The 11,344-nt window shown below is 41.3% G+C and overlaps 1 protein-coding gene across 1 annotated transcript in view; it reads left to right on the forward strand.

Annotated features, from left to right (window-relative positions):
- LOC109529644 (basic helix-loop-helix transcription factor scleraxis) overlaps window positions 1-6,656 on the forward strand; it is a 15,417-nt gene extending 8,761 nt beyond the window's left edge. The window contains exon 3 of the mRNA XM_019893025.1: window positions 5,980-6,656. Within this exon, the coding sequence (XP_019748584.1) occupies window positions 5,980-6,018 (39 nt within the window). The 3' untranslated portion in view covers window positions 6,019-6,656. The remainder of the gene's footprint in view (window positions 1-5,979) is intronic.
- Window positions 6,657-11,344: the final 4,688 nt, after the last annotated feature.

An 11,344-nucleotide genomic window follows, 5' to 3' on the forward strand; every position in this document is an offset into this window, starting at 1 on the left:
CTCTCTCTCTCTGTCTCTATATATATATTGCTTTGTTTTTCAAACAGCACTTTACACACACACACACACACACACACACAAACACACACACATTACAGGCAATCCGGCGCGCCTCACCATGCCCACAGTGAGCACAACGTGCAGACTTGATCAAAACCATGTCATTCCAAGTCCCCCCGTTTTTCTTCCAGAGCCAGACAGCAGCTCATTGCTGCTTTCGAGACATCCAAAAACCCCTATATGATTACTCAGTTAAGGAGGCCTGGATCACGACAGCCCTTTCAACACGTCCTAACTAATGGTGTGCAGGAAGTTGTGGAAACAGACATGGAGAGGGAGAGAAAACAAGGGAGAGAAATAGCCACAGACTCAGTGGGATAATCAGCCTGCCATTTGTCCTACAGTTTGGACAGTTATTATTTATTTATTTACCCCCCCAAACTCCACTTTGCTTCTTTATGGAGACCAAATGGAGCATGCGTCTACAAGAGACTAACTGCGTGGATAGCACTTTTAGGAGCACACTAATGGCTGTGGTTTTTACAGTCATTTTGTTATTAGTCTGTTTTGGGTGGAAAAAAAGCATGACATCACTTGTGCGCATGAAAGTAGACATTTCAAGGTCATAGATGAAAACTAAATTACCCTCATTTGCTGATACTGCTGCCATTGCCACTTTGCCTCTAATTTTAACTGATGCTAATGAGGTGCATCGAAGGCGGCTAATATCGGAGGGGCAATTTTCACACGTATATTTGCCCACGACTGGCATGTGTATGCGTTTGCCTTGATCAGCGCATGTGACTGGGTGGCGTCATGCGCGGACCTGTCTGTATGTTCTCAGCACAGATGGAAGCGGTTAAAGTCCAATTTAACAGCAACAGATGAAGCCGGATCATATAACTAACAAAGTCTATTAGTAAAACCATCATTTTGTTGCCATTCAGACTCAAAGGGCAACGGTTGTTCACATGTAACCTCCAAACAAAACTACTGCAGCTTTAAAAAAAAAAAAAAAAAAAAAGGATGGATAGCTGGCTATATTATCTAGCTAGCTATCTATCTAGCTAGATACATACATAGAATTGCGAAAAACCACCGGAGAAGATTCTTTGGGTGCCAAGTGTCACAAGAACATCAAGTATGTTTTTTATGCATGTAGGAGACAGAAGACTTTCGCATTAGTCAACCTCTGAATGTATTAGAAGGATCGCCGCAATATTTTAGATTTTAGGTAAGGTAAGCATTTTTGTCAGTAGTGAGCGCCTATTGGAGAGGAAGACGACGTGCTCATAAAGTTCTAAATATTAGGGCTGATTGTTCTCATATTCGCAGCGGGTTGACATTAGTTGTGATGATCACGAAACAGAATATTGACTGCAGTTTTATGACATCAACTATCAACAAAACGCAAAATGCTCCGAGCCCGTTATATGAGTAGGAAGTGGGAATGAAGTGTTTTCTCTTCTAAGCTGCAGCAAGTGGCCTTCTCACAGTGTTTAAGTCTGTACCTGTGATGGACAGTGGACTCGCTCAAACATCATGTAAACAAAACGCTCCTTTCGGTTGATACCAGAATTCGCGCAGATCATTCAGGCAAAGGCTCATGGGGCATAGGAATATGGTGGATTCAGAACCGTGGCCGGTCGCATGTCAGTAAATGAATGCATGTCGCAGCAAGCACAGAAGTCACCCTGGAGCTCTTAACGCTTACAGTCCCTAGTGTGAGTCTGAAGCAAACCAAACTATATCAAACTTGCAAATCCACAAAATGGATTTCTCTGGGCAGTAGACCACTATTAGTGGTACAAGATAAAAGGTTAGATGATGTGCTGCAGATAGTGACATCAGGTCCTTTTTCATGAAGAATTCATCTGAAGGCAATATTGATCTGGGCGAAAAAAAAAAAAGTTCAAATAGCACTTTAACTTTGGTTCTGTTCATTTGTTTTGCTACTGCTTTGTATTGACTAGCAATGAAATGCATTTTTTCCAGAATTAATAATATTCACATCTGCGTCTATTATTTATTTATTTGGTCATTTTTTAAAATGTATTCACTCGTTCAATAAATTCCATTTAGAATAACAAAATTAGATTTTTAGGACAAATAACGTTTTATGATTAAAATGCTATTAAGATGAATTATATACACATTTGCAAAGCCTGTAATGACTTAAAATGTTTTTTATCCAGCCCCGCCTATATATATAGGAGAGAGAGAGAGAGAGAGAGAGAGAGAGAGAGAGAGAGAGAGAGAGAGAGAGAGAGAGAGAGAGAGAGAGAGACACACACACACGGTGCATTTTTCTAAACATCACTGAATTATGAATCACCGTGCCCATCTTAATTTGTGAATAATTCTAACATCATATTAAGTTGCGGGGTTGTACATGCGGTGGATTAAGCGCCCAAACGCAAAGCCGGTGTTTTTCCGAAGCCATGAGGATGCTTATTTGCAAACCACAGTGAGTGTGAAATGCATGTCTAATGTATCAAAACCACATAATGGCAGACTGAGGCTTAGTTAGTGTGTTACTTCACTTACGACGTCTCCTTTACTGCACTGTTTAAATGTGAGCCTTTAATCTAATCTGCTGTCAAAAGGATGAACCTTTATGGAGCCAATTACAACATACTCCGAGTACTAATTTATATACACTGTCCTAAAGCTCACTCCCCCAATTGAAGGAATATGAGCAGTTTTTATTTCATGCTTGAATACCATTCTCCATATAGAATTTACAGAGCCAGGGCCCAATGAAATTATATTTTCCAACCCGTTATTCCTCTCTTCTTGCTGCCAGGAGTTAAATTAGATGTTTGCATTTGACAGGATGGATTAACCCAGGGAAACACACCGAGCTCATGGAAAATCCACAGAAAAAAAAGGAGGACCTGGGTTGAGTTTCACAGAAAAAACAATATTAGGGTTCAATTATGCCTTTGATAAGTACGTGTTTACTGTCTTCACATTAAGGTTCTTTCACCTTGATAAAACAATAATACTGGCTCAATGTGTTAAACTGGTCGTATCTAAAGTAAACGTCATCAGGTAATCATATTAGCGTCGGACAAATGGCTCCAATGGGAAGCTCGTGTGTGTGTGTGTGTGTGTGTGTGTGTGTGTGTGTGTGTGTGTGTGTGTGTGTGTGTGTGTGTGTGTGTGTGTGTGTGTGTGTGTGTTTGGTGAGAGAGAGAGACGGATGTCATGCGACTGTGCCGGAATTAGTCTTCAAGAGATTGTTTTGACTACTCGGTCAGCCTTAAAGTCCCCCTCCACCCTCGTCCCCCTGTTTTGACCGAACAAGTCACACCCCAGGTGGCTGCCCTCCTCCCCCACCCGCAGCTGTGGCACTGTTGCTCAGTACCCAGAAAGGACAAGAGTCAAAGTGACAGCAGTCAGAAGTCAATTCAAAATTGTACTCATTGTAGTATGATCCGCGTGCCGACTTTCCCCTCAGTCTGACGTCTGCCCATAATGTTGTTGTTTTGGACAATGGTGACGTGAACGAGGATAGCCATTTCGTTGTTAACTTGAGTGGGTGTTAAACGGACCCACATGCCACCGTATGGCGCGGTGAATTTCTCTGAGGCAATCAGTGAAGACCACTTATTAGGGCAACGAAATACAAATACGGATTTGTATTTACCGTATGTAATATGTATAATAAGCACGGAAGGATTATTAAATCCTCTCATGGTTCACAGGGCAAATATTTAATTGTTAACCCACAACCACAGTCTTTCAATGTCAGGCCTCCATTTATGACGCTGTCTTTGCTTTTGATCAGTGTACGCAAACGGCCAAGTAGCAGCTCCCTGTGGTGATGATTTTTGTCGTCCCAAAGGTGGAACTCAGTACGTTCTCTTGCTACAATTTGTGTATGAGGACAAAGCAGCTATCGGGTAAAGCAAGTCTCATAATGCCTGAATGAAGGATTGTTTCTTTCAACTCACCTTTGTGAGTGGGAGGAAAAATTTCTGCCCTAATCCAATAATCTCACCCCCTCATTCTGGGCCTGATATCTATCATTTACCCGCCGTTGGTGATGTGGGCCAAGATGATTTTTTTCCTTTTTTTTTTTTCTCCAAACACCTACACTTTTTGCACAGTCTGGGAGGAAATGTGGAACAGGTGTTGGGGCTGATGAGTGGGAAGCGAGGAGGCTCGGCCCGCACGGATAGTTGAACTATCCGAGAGGGAGTCGGGAGAGGACAGGCGGAGGGGGCGACTGCCGAGGAGAATGAGTTCTTTTTCATCTGTGACTTCACCTGAAAGTTGTAACCCTGTGACAGTGGAAAAAAAAAATGGTTCCTTTCATCAAGTGGTTGTGCCAAATAAAATCATCCTGCTCCAAATACATTTTTTAGAGTAGACATACAGTCCATTTAAAAAAAAGAAAGAAAAGTATCTGGAGCCAGATTGGTGCAGCCACTTGACGAGGTAAAATTGAGTCAAAAAAAAAAAAAAAATCTGTCGACTACTACTTCAGTGCATTTAGAGCCTAATTAAACGAGCTTTCTCTAGTTATTATTTATTTTGTTTATGAAAGACTGCATATCTTTTGTCAGCCGTGAGTTAATCTATGAAACATCAGCCCTGAAAAACAATAAACGGAGCGGGGATGATGTGTTGCATATCACTCAGTAGTCCGTTTGCTGAAATCCCTCGAGCATTACTTGAAAGTTTCATAGTAGCCGAGAAGTGAGGGGGAGGGAAAAAGTGATGTTATTTTCCTGGCTAGATAGAGAAGCAGTTCAGCAGCCAGCCAGGAAATCAAGAGAGCGCCGCTCTGATACCACAGATAAATACTCTCCCGTCAAATGCCAGCTCATGATGTCAGACAGAAATCACATTCAATTATAAGTCTGCAGTCTCTGCTATCCATTTTAAGAGTTAATTCTGCCATAAAAACTCCAACTGTACAGTCAGTGTGAGGGAAATTTCCAATCATATCACATAAACTTGACAGCACTTTCACCGAAGGAGTTTGCAGGATTTGGCGCAGAGCTGCAACATTTGCGTAGCGAAAAAACATACGTCTCACACGGGTTAGAAACAAACGAAGAGAAGATAAAGTTAGAATTTAAACTGCTATACCAAACACGAATTCTTTTTCTCCCCCCACTATTTCATAACAACAAACCAGCGGTGTATAGTGTGGGTTTGTTTGTGAATATTAAAAGTTGCTCTCATGCACAGGTGTCAAAGTCAAGGCCCGGGGGCCAGATCTGGCCCGCCACATCATTTTATATGGCCCACAAAAGCAAATCAAGCATGTCAAGTTCCATGATGCTTGCTAAAGTCTGAACCAAAATGTCAAACTGTCATATGCAATCCACAATAACGGTCAGTATTCTTGACTTAAGATTTTAAAACTAATTATTTATCAATTTGTTGTGCGCTGTGTATGTTATATGTGGAGGTGGGCCCAACCTGAAAGGCCTTTTAGCCGGCCACCGACATGACCTACAGGGGCTCTTATATGGATGTAAGCAAATGAGTCACCTGTTGTAACACTGAAAATATGATTAACATATTTCCTTCTGCACGTTGCTTGACCTGTGTTTCTCAGCCATAAATAATTCTTGCTAAATTAAGTTAAATTGACAGTGAATCTCGATATATACTGAATATATCCGTTTTTCATATGGTTTGAGCATATTCTTATTCCATTGTAACATGTCTTCTTTTAAATCATAAGATATCGAAATATTTAGGAGTACTTTTTTATTTCTTAATCACATTTATAATGTTCCTTGTACTTTGTATTTTTCAATATTTTCTTCTTTTGACCCTGAATTCAATTGTGTATGAGTGTGTTGCAGAAAATCAAATGAATCCTTCATTTTAAAAATGCTAGAAATGTTAAATTTTAAACATATTAACAACAACAAAAAAATAATCAGGAGTGAGAAAGGTATAGCATAACAGCATTTGGGTGCAAAATGTTCTGAAAGTTGTTTTCTCTTGCAGAACAAAGACAGAGACAGGAAGACGGCCATCCGAAGTTAACAACCGAATGGAGAAAAGGCCGACGCTCTCAGTGATTGATTGTTTTTGAAATACAGTAACTTGAGGACTCATCACACGTGATACTTTTCGGAGCATTTACTTCAAGTACTCCAGCATTTGTCATCAGACGCTCGACGCAAATTTTACCAAAACGTGCCTGTCTAACTTTGCCGTCAGTGCTCTTAAGGAACTTTTTGAGTGTCGCATTTCAAGACTCTCTTTGACGTGCATATAAAAGCAGTGAAGTCCCTTTCATTGTGGGACTTGATGACTGTACTCGCTGAGTGTAAAGAGCCCTTTGGCACATGATCACACACAAAAAAAAAAAAAAAACACGAATCTTTGAAAGACCAATTTGTATTCATCAAAAGCTGTGTAAACTGTAATATAAATGTATATTTATGTGACACAACATTCTATATGAAACCATGTTATTTAACAGGCATATCAAGTTCTTGAAAACTAAGAGTTGCTTGCACAAAATGTTGCCTTTTGTTACAAGTTTATGGCATTATGTGGTGGTTACATGCTGGAACTCTTGTTGTTTTCTGAGAATGTATATAGAAATATATATATTTTTTGTGTCATGGTGGAAAATTACTAGATGGTCAATAAATTGTTTTGTAGCTGGGAGTAAATTGAATTTACATTTTGGTTTGTCATATTTCCAGTTCCATTCGTCACTTGCCTCTTGTTGTTCAGACAAGTGGAGATATTAACATGATTCTGAAAACCAGCAATCCTTTTTCATTTAAAAAGACAAAAGTCAATAGTTTGGCCTTTTTACCAGCTGCAATTGCTTCCCCTCTAAATTTGACTTTTATTTTCAGATTCCTCTCCTTGTACTTTAGCTCAAATGACCCCCTCCCCCCACCTCGCCTGAACCCATCTCACTCATCTTTCCTCCCGTGTTCCCTTTTCTGCTCTTTGGGGGAAGCAAGATCAGAGCTGAGGGAGACGGAAGGATACGGGATGAGACGGATAAGTCGAGCACAGAGGAATGTGAAAAAAGAGGGGGATGGGGGAGGGGGAAGCAGGGATGGATGAGGTGGAATTGAATCTGCAGGTATAGCTTCTTGGACATCTGCCTGTGTCCCTTTTGCTGTCCTCTTCTTTACCTCTCCACATGCTCTTTCTCTCTCCGCCTCTTCTTTGGCTCTTCCTTCCTTTTCCCTGGAGGGCCACTGGCCTGGTGGTGATGACTTTCCAGGGTATGTCGGCTCACAACACTTGTTACCTTGTTTTCTATCATTCTATCCATCTATCTATCCATCTTGTATGTGTCAACACTATGGGCTCTATTTTCACAGTTTCATCGACGTTGCGTGAGGAAAGGCTGGTGTGTCCTGAATTTCAATGCAGGCATTAACCTTGCTGTGCCCGTTTGGGAATTTGGCTGAACGTTCGGCGTCAAGTTTGTTCCTGAGTAGCTGAGGTGTGTCCTTTTACATTGTGCCCGGTGTATTTTCGCTCCAACAACTTGGTGGCAGAAAGTTGTCCAAACCAGTGGTTCTCAACTGGTGGATCGGAACCCAGAAGTGGATCGTGGACCCATTTGGGGTAGGTCTGTAAAAAGTTGGATGTGTTCGTATTTTGATCATTTTTTTTCTCTCGGTACAGCAGAGTTTCTGCGCAGAATATATTAAGAAAGAAACAATAAAGGTTACTTCTGTGGATTCAAGCAACTAGTTTATTCTGCAAACAAATGCCGTGCGACTCTCAGCCTCTGCCTCTCGGATGCCATGGCTAGCAATGGCAGTCCTTCAAACTCATTTTAAACGACGTTTAAAAATATTACTTCATGTGTTTTTAGAGGCTTGATTTAAAGAAAACAAAACATGGTTCTTCACTTGTATTACAATTTTTCTCAGTTGTTTGGTGCATTTTCTCAGATCAGAATTGAATTTCTCAAAACGACTTGTTCATTTTCAGATCATTGTGTCACTTGTGTACATCAAAAAAGCAGTTTGTCATTCATTGAACAAGTTGCCAGCGCTTACAATGATGTACAATTCCTCGCTGTTTCGGACACTATTAATTGCATAGGCCATGCTGATCGCAATTTGTCTCTGTTGAATTGTCTCACACCCCCACAACATTTTGACATTCGTTCATCGTGTTCGTCTTCACATTCAAAATGGTTGACCAAGTTGTCATAACATGTCAAGCATGTTTCTTCATTAGTCTTTTTTTTTCCCCCCAGGCGAATCTTGACTTTTTCTTAGAAAGACAAACGTGTGAAGCATTCGATCACGCAATGATCAACCAGTTTTCTGCCCGGTCTCTTGCAATCAATCTTCCACATCCACAAATTCAATTTAGAATACTGAATTTGTCATCAAAGCTGAAACGGCAGTTTTCATCAGAACATCCCTCCAGGTTACACTGATATATTGACAACATATCCAAGCAATCTGACTGTCTTATCTGCACACAATAAAACAAAGGGCCCTATTTACGGTCTGGCCCAAAGTCCAGCTCAATGCGCAGTCTAACTATGCGCATGGATGGAATTTTCTTTCTTCGTGTATTTTGCAAGCCTTTGCGCCGGTAGAATATGGCGTAGTATGGCCTTTGTGCGATGGAAGTAGACCTTTCCCAGTCCTTCATTTGCATCAAAATCAGGGTGGTCGAACCGCAAACCTGAGTACGCCATGCCTGACATTGCGGTGGGGAAATAAATAAATAAATAGATAACATCCAACTTGGCGATTGTCCAGGCCATAGGCTTGGAAGCGCAGAGCATTAACCGCTAAATTAAAGCTCTGCACCGCCGGCTCGCCAAACTGCAATGGAAGATACAAGAGAAGCTGGGATCCGTTATACATTTCATATCTGGGAACTTTTAGTATGAGCCTCCTCTATCACAGCAATATGCCACTTCAACGTTCACATTTACCCATTATTGATCAGCCGATCAACGTGCACCTCATATACTTCGTCGGGGGAATCATGTGCGTGTGTGTGGGGCTCTCACTGGTGTCAGGAGCAGTGGATCCACGTTGTCTGGAGTGACAAATCGCACTTCTCCATCTGGCAGTCTAATGGACGAGTCTGGGTTTGGCAGTTGCCAGGAGGACAGGACTGAGGGACTGCAATGTGCCAAGTGTAAAGTTTGGTGGAGGGGGGATTATGGTGTGGGGTTGTTTTTCCAGCAGCTGGACGTGGCCCCTTCGTTCCAGTGAAAGAAACTCTGAATGCTTCAACATACCAAGAGATTCTCTATGATTTCATGCTCTCAACTTTGAGAGAACAGTTTAGAGCTGGTCCCTTCCTCTTCCAACCCACCAATGCACAATGCAAGGACCATAAAGGCATGGATGTCTAGTGTGGATAAACTTGAGTGGCCTGCACAGAGACCTGACCTCAACCCGATAGAACACCTATGAGGTGTATGAGAGTGGAAACTGCGACCTCACAAATGGGGTTCAGGAAGATTGATCAAAAATTCCCTTTAGCACACCTAAACCTTGTGGACAGCCTTTCTCGAAGAGTTGATGAAGCTGTGATAGCTGTAAAGGGTGGACCGACGTCTTATTGAACCCTAAAGATTAGGAACGTGATGTCACTGAAATTCATAAGTAAGTCGAGGCAGGTGAGCGAACACTTTTAGCAAAATGCTTTAGTGTATATTTGGTTAAGCAGATAAGCAGCAAAAACTACAAATGGAAGTTTCAATCTGAGGGCTACACAAATATGTATGTACTGTACGTATGTGTGAAAGTGTGTATGTGTACATAACTAATCCACCAAAGAAATCCATTTCTTTTTCTTCTGTTTTCATCCAACAATATGCTAACAACGTGGATAACTGTGTAATATTGTTATTGTGACATAAATATTGCAAAATAATCAGACCAAGTGCATGAGCAGTGGAAATTGAATATTGAGCTCCAGTTCAAGTCTGTCATTGATTTTTTACGCAAGTATAGGTCAGGCGAGCTTCAATTTGAAGTCAAGTCAGTTCCCACAACGACTGCTACCAAGGGATAACTTCAAAATTAAAACTAGGTAAGGCATTGCTATCCATGTGTAGAGTATTACGTCTGTCGATTTTATTTTGAAGTTGACCCATTCAGCGTGCTGCATAGAAGCATAGCAACAACCTTTGTGGTGGCAGGCTTGACTATGCTGGCTCTCCCCGCGAACGCTACATTGGCCTTTGAGACATTGGCCGAACGCGTACAGCAGCTGCTGCTAAGACAGTTATCTCTATATCGATGGTTTATTCAGTTTCATTAAAATTACATATCCACCAGAGGGGGGAATTTTATTAAATGTTGCCCGTCCATCATTCATCGTCCTGGAGCGGCCTGGGTACCCGTCCATCATTGTCAGTCCATCATATTTTTTCAAGCCGAATCAAACTGTAATTGTCAGTCGGTCATGATATTTTAACAGCGCTTCCGTCATCGCCTCCATTTGTAAATTTCATCAGTTGGTGAGTCCGTCAGTCAATCCAACCCCCCTCCCCCCACACCTCCTCCCAAAAAATACATCAAAGTCCAACCAATGAAAAAATCCAATGTGATTAAAATGAGAAATGGAGTGCACTATCTACAGCACAGGGGTCAAAGTCAAGGCCCGAGGGCCCAGGTCTGGCCCCCCCCACATCATTTTATGTGGCCCGCGAAAGCAAATCAAGCATGTCAACTTCCATGATGCTTGCGAAAGTCTGAACCAAAATTTCAAATTGTCATATCTAATCCATAACAACAATACTTGAACAAGCTATTACTCTTGACTTCTGATTTCAAAACAAGTTATCCATCAATTTGTTGTTCGCTGTGTATGTAATACCTGGAGGTGGTGAAACATTTATATGGTTTTACAAAATTCACAGTCATAACAGCCCTCCAAGGGAAACAGTAACTACAATGTGGCCTGCGACAAAAATGAGTTTGACACCCTGTAGATTCGATTCTACAGGGTGTCCCAGAAGTCTCCATACATAGAAATAATAAACGTTACTTGACATAAACCACACAACTGTTTGCTGAACATCATCAGCTTGATTTCACTTTGTTGCTCTTTATACAAATGCATTCTCTGGCTTATCTGAAATATAAAGAAATAAATGTAACAACCATAAATGTATGCAATGTATTATTTCTCTGATGTATGGAGACTGATGGGACACCCTGTGTAAGTGTATCAACATTATACCGTGTCTGCCCAATCACACACATAACTCACATCCGTTACACTTATTTGACAATCTATTGAATTGTAAAAGTACAGTCATTGGGAGCAGGACATGACGAGTTATTCCCTATTCCCCCTCCATCAAATGCTCTTATTTGGCAATCTATTTAACTGTTAAGTG

Source organism: Hippocampus comes, unplaced genomic scaffold, assembly GCF_001891065.2.
Source record: "Hippocampus comes isolate QL1 unplaced genomic scaffold, H_comes_QL1_v1.1 scaffold94, whole genome shotgun sequence".
NCBI classification, from domain to species: domain Eukaryota; kingdom Metazoa; phylum Chordata; class Actinopteri; order Syngnathiformes; family Syngnathidae; genus Hippocampus; species Hippocampus comes.